The sequence below is a fragment of the Octopus bimaculoides genome, chromosome 22 (assembly GCF_001194135.2).
Source record: "Octopus bimaculoides isolate UCB-OBI-ISO-001 chromosome 22, ASM119413v2, whole genome shotgun sequence".
Lineage (NCBI taxonomy): Eukaryota > Metazoa > Mollusca > Cephalopoda > Octopoda > Octopodidae > Octopus > Octopus bimaculoides.
In genome coordinates this window covers 31,823,272-31,838,481 of record NC_069002.1, presented here as the reverse complement: position 1 = coordinate 31,838,481, position 15,210 = coordinate 31,823,272, and the positions used below count along the sequence as shown (strand labels likewise).

Sequence of the window (15,210 nt, the reverse complement as noted above, 5' to 3'; positions counted from 1 at the left end):
AAAGACAGGTGTGTAAACAACTAACAGGTGTATTAGTTTAATACTTGGGAAGGTGAGAAAGTCTTTTACATTTCAAGCCTACGCTCTTCAGCAGAAAGGAAAATGAGAAAATAAACTGAGAGAGAATAAAAAAAAGAAAGCTTTAGTAGCTAGTGGTGAATCATGGCGATAGCCAACGGGCTTCTTTCAGTTTCCACTCACAAGGCTTTGGTCGGCCTGAAGTTATAGTAGAAGACACTTGCCTAAGGTGCCACGCAGTGGGACTGAACCCGGAACCATGTGGTTGGTAAGCAAGCTACTTACCACACAGCCACTCCTGCGCCTATATATATACATATATATAAACACAAGGCAATGTTCCAGTATGGCCACACACAATCTGATACCTGAAACCGGTAAAAGAAAATAAATAAAAGAACATATATATGAATGTACAGCAATGGTGGATGACTCATTAAGCAAATATATATATGCAACATCGTACGTAAATTGTCACAGAAAAATAGAATTGTTTGGAGATTAAATAATTCAGTGATGCTATCTTGATAGAAGATAATCGGTAGGTTAGTATTGAACTAACTTATCCTATACAGAAAACAAAATCCACCACCAGGTGGATGGACATTTTTATTGACCTACAAGAGATTGCCACTCTGGCCAGTGCTGTTGTGATAACCAATGGCTAAAGCTTGATTGCTTGCAAATAGCCAATGAGAACGACTTCAGCTCGAGTTGTTCTTCTTCGTGATCAGACTGAGTGCAACCTGAAGCAGATGTTGTGTTTAAAAACACCAGTAGCCATCTCAGATAACAATAATGTCCAAGCTGCCTCTTCCCTTCCACCATCTCTTTTCAACATATTTCTGAAGAAATTTGCTTTCTGTTAATAACACCTTACTGTTTTACTCTCTCTTTCTCTCTCTCTCTCTCTCTCTCCTCCTACTTCCCTTCCTACTCCTACTCTTCTCTCTACAACAAACCTCACCTCTCTTTTCATTTTAATTCTGATAAGAATTTATCAATGGAGGAAATAAAATAGAAAAGCTGCTTAGTTAGGTGTTAGGTTGGCGGTATTAATAGTCATGTAAAAAAAGAAAGAAAGAAAGAAAGAAAGAAAAAAAACACAAAAACAATATTTAGCAACAAATAACCCCCCCTTACTTCCCCTTCATACCTACCCCTGACTGTAAGTAGCTTGTGTTTCGTTATTTTGTTTTATCTCAATATGTCCTTTACAGTATTGGTGTGTTGTAGAGAAATAAATAAATAAATAAATAAATAAAAATAAGATGAAAAATCAGAAATGTATTATAAATGTATAAAAAGACTAGTGATGGAGAAAATAAACCTCACCATATTGTCATTATTTTACTGAGTCGCACCTTTTAAAAAATATTTCCTTATTGTTCTAATAAGCATTGTAACTGATATTTCAATTATTCCAACCAACCAACCAACCACCCACCCATTGTCACTCCACCTTCCTTGTCACTACTTGTGTTGACCTAGTTGTGCAACCCAGTCCTAAGTTGTTGTCACTGAAAAAACACACAGGCATACCTCAGCTTGCATTAGTAACTAGTCCCAAGACACGTAACTTGACTCGAAAAACAACGTAACATGAAAAATCATTTCAAAAAAATTTGTTAGCTTCTATCTGTCTTAATAAATGGGTTTTTACATATTTTCACGTGTATTTTTTTCATCTTCTCCACTTCAATACTGGTTTTTAGGTGGAGTTTTTAAAAATTTATTTAAAAAAAAAAATATTTAGGCTTTTTAAATGTGTTCGCTGAGACCAATGTAGAGTCTGATAAAGCAACTGAAGTTGAGGTTTATTTCTTTAGCCATTTAGTATTTAAACTGGCCATATCTGGCCCAAATATTCTACCTATTTCTTGTTTCAACTGGCCAGATGTGACCTCTCACACCTGCCCTCCAATACCATTCTTAAATTTATCAGTTCCCTCATCAAAATCTCAAAGCTACAAGATAATGCATGTTTGATTAAAGATGTGAATAAATAAGCATTACTTTTGACAATAATGTGAATGCTAAAGGGTTAAATAAATAAATAAAAAAAAAACCATAGGCACAGGAGTGGCTGTGTGGTAAGTAACTTGCTTACCAACCTCATGGTTCCGGGTTCATTCCCACTGCGTGGCACCTTAGGCAAGTGTCTTCTACTATAGCCTCAGGCCGACCAAAGCCTTGTGAGTGGATTTGGTAGACGGAAACTGAAAGAAACCCATCGTATATATGTGTGTATATATATATATATATATATATATATATATATATATATATATATATATATATATATATATGTGTGTGTGTATATGTTTGTGTCTGTGTTTGTCCCCACAACATCACTTGACAACCGATGCTGGTGTGTTTACGTCCCCATAACTTAGCGGTTCGGCAAAAGAGATCAATGGAATAAGTACTAGGCTTCCAAAGAATAAGTCCTGGGGTCGATTTGCTCGACTAAAGGCGGTGCCCCAGCATGGCCGCAGTCAAATGACTGAAACAAGTAAAAGAGTAAAAAGAGTAAGAGAGAGTTATAAAGTTGAAAAAAAGATGTGACTCAAAGCGATGTAAGTTGAGTTGTGCCTATAAATCATTTTCAAAAATGGAAAGTGAGATAATATCAGAATTAAGAGAGCAAGCGGTCTTTTCTGTGCTTCAGTCATTGGTAACATAAAGTACCAGTAATATTCTAGGCTGAACTCGACTGTCTCTACCCACATCCACCCTCTCTTTTTTTTTCCAAACTTTGTGGCTTTGTGCTAATCTTAGAAATCATTCTGTTGTTAGACCCCCCCCCCCCCCTCCACCAGTTTCAGATCAACCCTGATTAAGAAGATAGACCTGCCATCAAAAATGTCTGCTTGTCACTATCAAACCTATTTCCCTTCCCATTTCCTTCCCACCAACATAGTATATCCCTTTAGTGTTCAGATTACTCTGTTAAATATAATACTTTTTTCACTCAAATTGTTTTGAATTAATCATACATTATCTTACAGCTTTGAAGTTTCGATGGTGTGATAGTTTATTCTTAGAATATCAATGTAGGTTAGGTGTGAGAGGCTAGATAGGGCCAGTTTGAATGTAAACCATGTAGAATATATTGGGCCGGATATGGCCGGCTTAAACACCAAAGGGATATACTATGAATATATTATCCAGCATGACTTTTTTTTTTTGTCTGTAACTAGTCTGATGTAGTATGAAGGAGATTTGACATCTGTTTCTAGCATGCTCATTGATCACACAGAGGATCCATCTTTATTTTGTTGAATTATGGTAGATGGTAGAATTGGTAGGGTGCTGAACAAAAATACCTTGTAGTAGTCAGCTATGTCCTTTTAAACCTTGAGTTCAGTTCTCACCTAGATCAACTTCACTTTCTGTCCTACCAGTGTTGATAAAACAAGCGAAGTATTGGGCAGACATAATCAACTCCCACCACCACTACCACCACCATATCTTCTAAAATGTATGGCTTGACACCTATATTCAAAATAATAATTACTATTTGAGTGTTGTTACTGTTCTGATAATTATTGAAGTTTCTGTCCTCTCTAATGCTTCGTCATTCAATTCTGGCCGTGCTGGGGCATCACAGTTATATTTACCATCATTTTCACAGTTTATAAAATATATATCATCTTCATTATCATTGTTTCAATGTCTGCTTTTCCATGCTTGCACGGATCAGACAGAACTCTTTGAGGCAGATTTTCTACAGTTAGATACCTTCCTGTTGCCAACCTTGACCTATTTCCAAGCAAGGTAATATTTCCCCATAAGAGAAGGCTTTTTTTTTTTATGGCATCAACTGCAGTATTTGATAGGCTGAAAGGCAAAGTTGACCTTGGCAGGGTTTGAACTTGGAATGTAAAGAGTCAGAAGAAAAACCATCATGAAGTTCTAATAATTCTACCAATTCCCCAAAATACAAAGAAAAAAAAATGGAGGCTTAGATCAAATAAAAAAGGAAAAAAAAACAAAAATACAATATTAGCAAGAGAAGGTCCCTTAGTCAAGGGAAAACACTTAGAGTAAAATGACAGTGACCCCCACATAAAACCCCCGTTCTCTGAAAACTTCAAAAGCATAGATGATCTGTAGCAACTAGATCTCATTTTATTTACTTTTATAGTTATTTTGTAATAAACTTTTAGTCTCTTTTGTGTCTTTATTTATATATATATATATATATATATATGTATGTATATATGTAATACTTATCTGTTTGTTTTTATACATATATATTATTTAATGCTTGTGTGTTTTTACGTATCTATATTCTTCCAGTCAATTCTGAAAACATCTGTTCGTAATTGATTTCATATTTTAATGATAAGTTTAAGGAGGAAATATAAAATATTTAACAGATCTGATATTCAAATGATCGGTCTCAGTTGGTGTAAGTCTCTGTGGCCACATAAATTTGGTATATTCTGCTATCAAATTTATCTTGGTCACATCTAGAAGCCAAACTGATTCTGAAATTACTCTGCTTGTTTTTTTTTTTGTTTTTTCGCTTCCCCCCCCCCCTTTCTTTTTCTTAGAAGTGCTTTACTAATTAGGCCAATGAAAGATTCTCGTCTAAGGTCTTTCAACTTGCTGGAACCAGCAGCAAAATTACCCTCAATTTCCACCTTGCTATTTCTAAAATGTGGAATATACACGATCTTACGTAGACCTCGTTAGAATTTACTTGGGAAATGATGCAATGATCATGGTTGGAATGTTTTTGTTGTTGTTTAACATCATATCAGTCGTGATCAAGTTGGCCTAACCTCAATTACAAGAAAATATTAGATATATTCTTCAATGGACACTTCTTGTAAACCATCAACAAACTTCAGTGCGCCATCTGTTTAACCCTTACGCTAACCCCAAACCAGTGGTTCTCAACCATTTTATTGCCTAATGACCCCTTTGGTTCTTATTTTACTCTACTGGATCCCCATGTTGAAAAAAAAAAAATCTGATTTTCATAATTGAATATTATTAGGAATTGTATAAAAAATAATTAAAATATTTTGTGTATTACAGATGTATAGCTAATTTGTTTATTGCTCATAAACCTTAATAGCAAAATTTTATATCGACCCCTGTTGAGACCCATGGTGTTAAATTAACTTAGTTAATTATCATTAAAAAAATTTTTTTATTGTGAAATTCAAAGTAGGTAAAAATATAAATAATAACATGTAGAATATTGAGTTTTGAAACTCTTAGATAAAAAAAGAAGTTTACTATGTCAGCTCCTTCAGTGGGCCCCCTGTAATGAGTTAACATATTATTGAGGTTTTTCCGTGTATATGTGTGTTGTGTACATATTCATTTTCATTTGGAGCTCTGACTTCACTTAATTGCTGTCCATGTTTTAATACAGCTAAAATTCAAAAAGAATTTCATTGTATTTGAATTTCAGTTGCTGCAAAGAACGGAAATACAGCAGAAACAACATACATACACACACACACACACACACAGACACACACACACACACAACTAGTCATTAAAAATATGATAAACTCTTTCTTTGTCATCTTATTTGGAATATATATATATATATATATATATATATATATATATATATTCATATCATATATTTATTTATTTATTGCCCACCAGGGGCTAAACACAGAAGTGACAAACAAGGACAGACAAAGGGATTAAGTTGATTACATCGACTCCAGTGTGAAACTGGTACTTATTTAATTGACCCCGAAAGGATGAAAGGCAAAGCCGACCTTGGCAGAATTTGAACTCAGAACGTAACGGCAGACAAAATACCGCTTAGCATTTCGCCCAGTGTGCTAACGATTCTGCCAGCTCTCTGCCTTTATATATTCATATATTAGAAGCTTTTTGTTACTTTGTTGTGACTTAATATCCTTTGCTGTGTGCAATCCTTCTAATAATGAACTTTTTCTCATCTAAAGAATCATATATTGGGAGAGAGTGTGTATCCTTGTGAGCAAGTGTATAAATTCTATTGTGTCTATCAAATGTTTTTTTCTCCTGTTTCTACATACAAACATGTGTAGATATATATTATAAGATATATATTACAGATGTAATCATGATGTTTTCAGTGATCTGATAAATTAGCTTTCTCTATTTGTATCAATTTGTGAATATACGATTGTATTGTATTCTGCTGAGTAAATATATTGGTGTAAACATTGACATATAATTTTGCACACCAAAGTTAATTACTACATGATGAAGGTTAGAAAATGGCTGTAATCTTATGAAAGTGATATGGAAGAATAAATCTATACTCACCTCTTGCACCTCCTGATTTTGTGCTATATATATATACTCTTTTACTTGTTTCAGTCATTTGACTGCGGCCATGCTGGAGCACCGCCTTTAGTCGAGAAATTCGACCCCAGGACTTATTCTTTGTAAGCCTAGTACTTATTCTATCGGTCTCTTTTTGCTGAACCGCTAAGTTACAGGGACATAAACACAGACACAGACACACAAACACACATACATATATATATATACATATATATGATGGGCTTCTTTCACTTTCCGTCTACCAAATCCACTCACAAGGCTTTGGTCGGCCCGAGGCTATAGTAGAAGACACTTGTCCAAGGTGCCACGCAGTGGGACTGAACCTGGAACCATGTGGTTGGTAAGCAAGCTACTTACCACACAGCCACTCCTATGCCTATATATATATATTCTGTGTGGGTATGAATATACAGAATTTAACCTAAAGCTACTGTATTACAAAACAATCACCTGAACTATACAATCATACCTGCTTCTATGTCTATATGCTACAGAATTGGCAGCCATCACTTCGTGTTCATGTGGAACCTATGTGTAATAATGTAGTTTTCAATGTTTGATAAATTTCAAAATGTCTTCTAATGAAATCACTAAATGAACTTAGGTACCTACATTTGCAACAATTCTTTTTGACAGCTTTATATTCAACTGTTGTTGTTGTTGTTGTTAAATGTATTTTAAATTCATTCTCACTTCCCTATACTTTAAAGCATCATATCTAATTAAGAAATTATTTATTCATATTTAATTAAGAAACTGTTATTATCATCATCGTCAGCATAATTATCACCTGCCGTAAAACATTCTTATTTGTTCACTACATCAAACAAATATATATAAGTATATATATACATGTATAAATGCACATACATAAATACATATATAGATAATGTATATATATATTTATATACACATATATACATAATATATATACACACACACACATACACAAAATACATTCTAGTGCTTCATTAGTCATCCTCACTAAATTTTGAAAAACATTTATACAATTAGTAATGAAATAATTAACTAATTAAGCTTTAATGGAGTTTGATAGTAAATATTGTTATCTTGTCACTTCCTACCTGTTTGATGTAATTAAAGAGTCAGATAATAACTAATTGGTTAAGGTAGAGACCTAATTGATTCACAATTCTATTTATTGTCGATTCTCTCCAAGACTTTAGTGTGATTTCACAAAATCATTATCATTTTCCTTTTTTTTGTGTTTTTTTCATTTCTTTTAAATTTTTTAAATTTTTAATTCTTATTCGTCACTTTGAAAAGTAAAATAATAAAAAAAATTGCTTTAGAATTGTTGTGTCTCATCACTGTCACCAGTATCATCATTGTTATCATCATCACCATCATGGATTCTAAGAATATTTGAAGTAGCAATATGTCTCAATAAATAAAATATATGAAGACTAATTACATTTGAATTGTAAGAACAATTGTCACCTGCAATGTTCAGATCTATTGACCAATCAGAAAAATTGTTACCTACAATGCTTGAGTTTATTGGCCAATCAGAACCATTGTCACCTGCAGCATTTAAATCTGTTGAGCAATCAGAAAAATTGTTATCTTCATGCACCAGAAATTTGTTGACCAATAAGAACCATTATCACCTTAATATTTAAATTTGTCAGTCAGTCAGAACGTTGGCTAACAAATTTAAATATTACAGGTGACAATCAGAGTTGCCACCTGTAATATTTAAATTTGTTGACCAATCAAAAAAATTGTCACCTGCAATATTTAGGTCTGTTGACCAATCAAAAAATCGGCACTTGCAATATCAGAATCTGTTGCCCCATCACAAGAATTGTTACATCCCTGCAATAGAAATCTATTGGCCAATCAGAACTGTTGTCACCTGTAATATTTGAATATATTGCATTGACCAATCGGAATAATTATCACTTGCTACGTCAGAAGCTTATCAGCCAATCAGGACATTGCTACCTCAATATTTAGGTTTGTTAGCCTTAATATAGTATACCTCTGACCAAAGGCATTCTACCCATGACCATCAAGAATATACCTTAAACTATCCAACATGTTCTTCCTTTTTAAGACGATAGGGTTTGATATGAGGTTGATTTTTTAGCTGGTATTTCTAGCACAGATCATGTGAACACAGATTACTGTGAGAAATAAGATGATACACAATTTGCTAGTTCAGAAGAGTGGAAATAGCTGTCAGAATAAATACCATGCAAGTGTTTGTTTTAGAGTTCAAGATCCCAGCCAGGTTAGACTTAGCCTTCCACTTCTTTAGCTGTCAATTAAAAAAAAAAAAAGTAAATGTATATAGTAAAATATATGAGTGGTAGTGGTAGTAGTAGTAGTAGTAGTATAGGTGGTGGTAGCGGTAGCTGAGGAGCTGATTCAATCTATACGTATATATATGTGTATATATCCTCCTCTGCTAAGGGCTGGCCTCATGCCTAGTTAATAGAAATCAATATCCCATAATGTATGCTAATTATATTAACAATTAATCTCTATGGCACAGTTTATACCCCGTAACAAAAATATTATTTTAGGCAAATTTCTTTAAAAAGTATTCCTCTCTTTATGTTATTAGATTTTTTTACACACATTATTATTATTATTATTATTATTATTATTATTATTATTATTATTATTCATTAGGTATTTTTTTAATAGGTAAAATGGAAGCACAACTCTACAAAGGCTTAATTAGATTTCCTCTGAAGCATTCCAGCTGTTTTCTGTCCAATGTATACTGTCTGCCTGTCTGTGTATCTGTCTGTCTGTCTCGGAACTGTTTTCATAACTGGTTACTTACTGGAGCATCAGTTTTTGTAAATAAACCAAACACAAACAAATATGTTTTTTTTTTTTCTGTGTGTGTGTGTGTGTATGTGTGTGATTTGTTTTTTCTTCTGTTTTTATTTTTCTTCTTTTCTCACTGAACCTCACTTGTCTATATTGAGGGTTGATACAAACAAACTACTTCATCAACTGCGTATCCTCAATTTATCAAGCAAGCAAACCGGTGTCGAAATGGTGGTACCAAGGATTTTCTTAGCTTCATGTTAGCTGATAGGAATGACAGATGTGCTCCAAAACACACACACACACACTTGACCAAACATGGAGCACCAATCTATTATTTTTTATCAAATGAAAATTTGCTGATTCCATATTTTATTGACTGGCTATATTATTTAATGTGTTCACATGCACACTGGTGGGATTAGATCTCATGTCCTGCTATATAGCAGAGTGGGACGTACTTCTACTTGTAGCATGTACTTCGTGTGTACATATATATATTTATGTGTGTGTGTGTATGTATGTATGTAATTGTTAAAGAGGACAACAAATGTTAAGGCAAGGCAAACATCTCGAGTCATATACATTATTATTATTGGAGGAAAAAAAAATTCAAAGTCTTACAGTTGTTTCTGGGACATCCTAGAGTATGGGACATTCCATCATCGGAGACAAATATGGAAAATGAGAAGGGTATAGATTAATGAAATAACAACATAGAGGACAGGAATAAAGGAATAAAGAGATGAAGAAAAATAGCATAAAAGTTCACAGTTCAACTTTCCGATCTTGTAGAAATAAGTCCATAAGTCCTTAGGTGCAATCCTGCGTAAATCCATGTGGGTTAAAATCCTGATATTGTAAACACCCAGAAAAAAGACTCAGACATATCAACATCCAATAATTTTTTCTAATAATAATAATAATAATGTATATGACTCGAGATGTTTGCCTTGCCTTAACATTTGTTGTCCTCTTTAACAATTATATATCTACTATATCGGAAATCTGCAATGGCTCCATAACTACCATCTCGGCTATAATCTTGGAGCCCTGGTAATCCATTACAGCACTTACCTAGCATACGTAATCGTTTAGATCACCCATGAACTAACCCCCCATATTTTATATATGTATGTATGTTTGTATCCTGTTGCTGAATTGTTTCTGTCCGATTGTATATTGCTGTCCCTCTTCACTTTCAGTCCATTTGTCCATCAGCTCAAGTTGTATTCTCTATATCACTGACAAAAGCAGAGGAGTAGTACCATGGAATTAAAGTCTTTTGGACTTTAAACATGCTGAAACTTTGCTGAGTCTGGTTTCCTTGGCTGTGTAGAAAATTTCCCCATTTATTTGTCCTTTTCAATTAATCATTTCCCTGTTCCATTTCAATTTTTTGTGCTTTTGAATAACATGTTGGTATGGATCTATGTCACAGTATATTATCATTGTGTGTATTATATGCCATAACTAAAATCTGACAAACTATATTTAAATGTTAACTATGCCTTCTACTGGTATATTGAAAGTTTTAGTTATGTGTGTGTATGTGTTTACAAATGTGTGTTTATATATATATTAGGTTGGTATATATATATATATGTAATTATGTATGTATGTATATTTATGTAATTATATTATCTTTAGATGTGTATATTTATGTTTATATATTGTTTATATATATATCTATATCATGTTTATATATTAATCTAGTTGTGTTAATTTTGTTCTTTTTTTCTTTTACTTCTTTCAGATAGGTCTTCTACTGTTGGAAAGCCTGGATTCTGTAAACGTTGCAACCGCCTTATTGCTGTCTCATGTCACAGTGCTGACGATAACAAGGAAAGGCAAGGAAAATGATTTGACAACGACATCTACTACTAGCTACGTTGGCTACAGCCTAGCCTCCTTATTGCCCTAGTGTGGTCATATCTCTTTCTACCTGCGATTTAAAACCTCACTTTGAATGAAGTCTGTCAGCCGTTTGAACACCATGCTTAATGTTAGTGACACCACTAGAGATCACCAGACATGTCTGAAGACCTTCCAGACAGCTCATTTCCCTAAAAGTCACATCATTAGTCCCATAGAGCTGGCTAAGAATGGCTTTGAGTACACTGGCATTGGGGACCGTGTTCGCTGTGTCTATTGTCAAGGAATGCTTGACGACTGGCAGCTGGGAGACAGTGTGGAGAAGGAACACAGGCGGCATTTTCCTTATTGTCCGTTTGTTCAGGAGAGAGATATGAACGATCGCATTTATAACTCGACACACATCTTCCCCTCATTTCTGCCAGACAGCTTTGAGAGGTTCCACACAGCTGCTACCCAACCTGATTACGTGCCATATGCTGCACTTCGCACCCGTTTTGGTCAGAATTCTACAGCTCAGACTCAACTTTCTAGCTTACATTCTGCTGCACAGAATGGATGGACTTCAGACGTGCGTGATTCGTTGACCAGCAGGCTGCCCAGCAGTGTACCGACTCCAGTTCGAATTCCATTCAGTATCCAAACTGCTTTACCATCCCAATATCCATATTCTCAGAACCTCAGCCTAACAGCATTACCAACATCAACCGCACCTGTTTATCCTGGAGAACACACTGCTCAACACTCTGCGCCTGGCATGCCTCGGTATGCATCTCTTCATGAACGTATTCGCACTTTCCAATCTTGGCCTCACAAAAAACCCAGCCGGGAATGGGTTGCTGAAGCAGGGTTTTACCAACTTGGTGAGTTCAAAAGAAATTCTCTTTCTCCTTTTATTTCTTACCCCCCACTTCTCCCCCTTTTTTTTGTTCTTTTTTCTTTTATTTTAAATATTTCTGTTTTTGACAAAAATAAAACTTGCATTTACTTGATTAATCGGTTGGCCACAGCTTAAGCTGAGTGGAACATTTTCAATGTAACAACTTGTTGTATAAGTACAGTTAATATGACAGCACATAGCTTGGACAGACTGATTACTAAAACTATTGATCAGTTTATGGCAAAGGAAGAGAAATCTATTGATTAGTGCTGGATACATAGATGGCTGGTGTATTTATTAGTGACTGACCTCACCAACAAGACCATTCTGTCTGAATATTGACCACCTACGAGGAAGCTGTGTTTTGTTTGTTGTCCAAATTCTAGGTATAATCTTATAAAGAATTCAGCTACTTGGAACCTTGTGCCGTTATTTCTTTCTCTTGCTGTCTCTGTCCTCAACTCAACTCATTACATCTCCTCTTAATTTTTCTTTCAATCTTCACCTCCCTCCCTCCCTTTCTCTGTCTACTGTTTCTGCTCTTTGATTCTCTGCAATTATTGATTTATTTCGACCACTTTTCTAGCTGAAGTAGTGTAATTTAATTGGCTGCTTTAGCAGATGAAAAACTGACTAAATAAAATATTGAGGCAAAGAAAACATCAAGATGAGTGAAATTCAGTGTGGGTTTTTGTTTTTGGTTGTTTTTTTTTTTTCTTTCTCTTTTTTTTTTTTTTGGTGTTGGTAGTCTGAAGTAAAATGAGTTACTAGTTTTAATAAGTTACTGTTATGTACTAGTTATAATAAATATTTTGTGGAGACTGGAGACAAATCAAAAATCTGTGATAAAGGTTAGAATTGTGGTATCAGTTGTAATAATAATAATAAAATAATAATGATAAAAATTATAATAACAACTTCATATTTTGGCACAAGGCCAGCAGCATTCTGGGAGCGGGTTAATTGATTCCTAAAACAACAATAATGGTTTTCTTTTATTGGCCACAAGGGCCCAAGACATTGAGGACAATATCAAAGACAAAATGCAAGTTCTACCATAGGCACAAAGCCTGAAATTTTTAGGGGAGAGGGCTAGTCAATTACAATACTCCACTGGTACTTATTTTCATTGACCCCCCCTCCAACTCCACCCCAAAGGATAAAAGGCAAAGTCGATCTTGGCAGAATTTGAACTCAGAACATAGAGACAGATGAAATGCCACTAAGCATTTTTTCCAGTATGTTAATGATTCTGCCAGTAATAATAATAACGAAAATAATAATAATAACAACAACTTGCGGGACTCTATGGTGTAGGTCAGCATATTTGAAAACATTATGTTAATGTATTAAACACAAGCAAAGAATTTCCAAAAATTATTTTGAAATCCTGCCATTTAATCAAAAACTGTACTTTTAAATGTAATCAAAATGAACTTTGAAGGTATTGCTTATTTTAACTTCTTTTAATATATCTGACAGATGTGATGTGCTTTATAGTTTAAGGAAATAAAAGATGAATTAAAATGATAAAACTTATTCATATATATTTAAAAAAAAGACAAAAAAAAAACTACATTTTTCACTGTCCAACCACAACCAGGGGTCAGTCCAAGTTATTTACCAATTGAGATTATTTTCATTTCTTTTCAGTTCAGCTACATATCTCTTGATATATCTCTAGACTCATCTATGTACCTATCTAGCTAGCTAATTAACTATCATATCTACTTTCCCTTCTGCCAATAAATATATATATATATCTGTATACTCTCATAATACTGATAAGCATTTAAACCTAATGACAAAAGAAAGAAGAAAAAAATGAATAATGGCAGTGCCCCAGCATGGCCACATATATTGATAGATAGTTAAAGTGAAGTAACCTTAGTTAAAAAATAACTGTGGTTGTTACACTTTTATTTTTTATTTGTTCGAGACCAAAAGCTGTGCATAAATTTATAGATTTTCATGACATTGTTTCACTATGTTAAACATTTTGATTGTGCCTGCCATTTGAACACACAAGTATAATTTTATCTTGACTCCCCCACTCTTTCTCTCTCTCTCTTCTTCTTCTTCTTTCTCTTTCTCTCCCCTTCTCTCTCTATATATATTTCTCTATTCAAGTTATTACTTCTCTTGGTATAAGTGTAACACATGGACAAAACAGTTAGACAAGCAGAAATGAATAGAATAATTTGCGAGCTGGCAGAAACGTTAGCACACCAGGCAAAATGCTTACCGGTATCTCATCTGTCTTTACGCTCTGAGTTCAAATTCCGCCGAGGTCAACTTTGCGTTTCGTCCTTTCGGGGTCGATAAATTAAGTACCAGTTACGCACTGGGGTCGATGTAATCAACTTAATCCCTTTGTCTGTCCTTGTTTGTCCTCTCTATGTCTAGCCCCTTGTGGGCAATAAAGAAATAAGAAACAAATAGAATAATAATGTCCTTTCTTATTTTGGCACTGGGTCAATAATTTTGAGGGTGGGGAAGTCGATTACATTGATCCCAGCGCCCAACTGATATTTATCTTATTGACCCTGAAAAGAGGAAAAGCAAAGTCGACCTCAGCAGAATTTGAACTCAGAACACAAAGACAGACAAAATGTTGCCAAGCTTTTTGTCTGGTGTGCTAACAGCTCTGCCAATAATAATAATAGATGTATTGATTTATTGTAAAATTACGATGATATTTTCAACTTTATTGTCATGTTCCAAACAAAGCTGTCTTAATTTCAACCATCTGCTGTATAATAAACCTGACTAATAGGAAGAAAATGGCCTTATTGGGTGAGCCATTGAGGTAGTTTCTTGTGAAAGTATGCTTACCTGGAGAGATCGATCCAGATTATATAGACACCTTATGGTTTATAATGCCCATAAAGGAAAAGAACTTTGCTGAGATGTGCAAAGATATCTACGTTGTACATCATGTCTTCGACTACTTTGCTTCATCAAATGTCCTGTTTATGTAGATAGTGGGAGCTGCAGGGAGCAGTGTCGTGTGTTGAAGGGACCAGTGGCGTGTGTATGTGTGTGTGAGAGAGAGAAAGAGAGAGTCGAGGGACCAGTAACATGTGTATGTGTTGAAATCTTTTCCCCCACCCCTCCTTTTTTTTATAATGTTCATAGAACATTCTAAGATGGTCTTTTCATTTTACTCGTAATATACAGCAATATTGGTAATTTTTGTGTGTGTGTATGTATGTATATATATATATATATATATATATACTTTATTTAAAAGTAGCAGAAATATAACAAAAGGCTGTTACTCGGAGTTTCACGCTCCCGTTCATCGGACAGTT

At 34.4% G+C, this 15,210-nt stretch overlaps 1 protein-coding gene across 5 annotated transcripts in view; it reads left to right on the top strand.

Annotated features, from left to right (window-relative positions):
* Positions 1 to 15,210, top strand: part of LOC106869635 (E3 ubiquitin-protein ligase XIAP) — a 174,854-nt gene that overhangs the window by 78,661 nt on the left and 80,983 nt on the right. For 4 of the 5 annotated variants that reach the window (XM_052975844.1, XM_052975846.1, XM_052975845.1 and 1 more), the window contains exon 2: positions 10,898 to 11,879. In XM_052975844.1, coding sequence (XP_052831804.1) covers positions 11,111 to 11,879 — 769 coding nt within the window. In that variant the 5' untranslated portion in view covers positions 10,898 to 11,110. The remainder of the gene's footprint in view (positions 1 to 10,897; positions 11,880 to 15,210) is intronic. The other variant, XM_014915450.2, reaches the window with a different exon arrangement.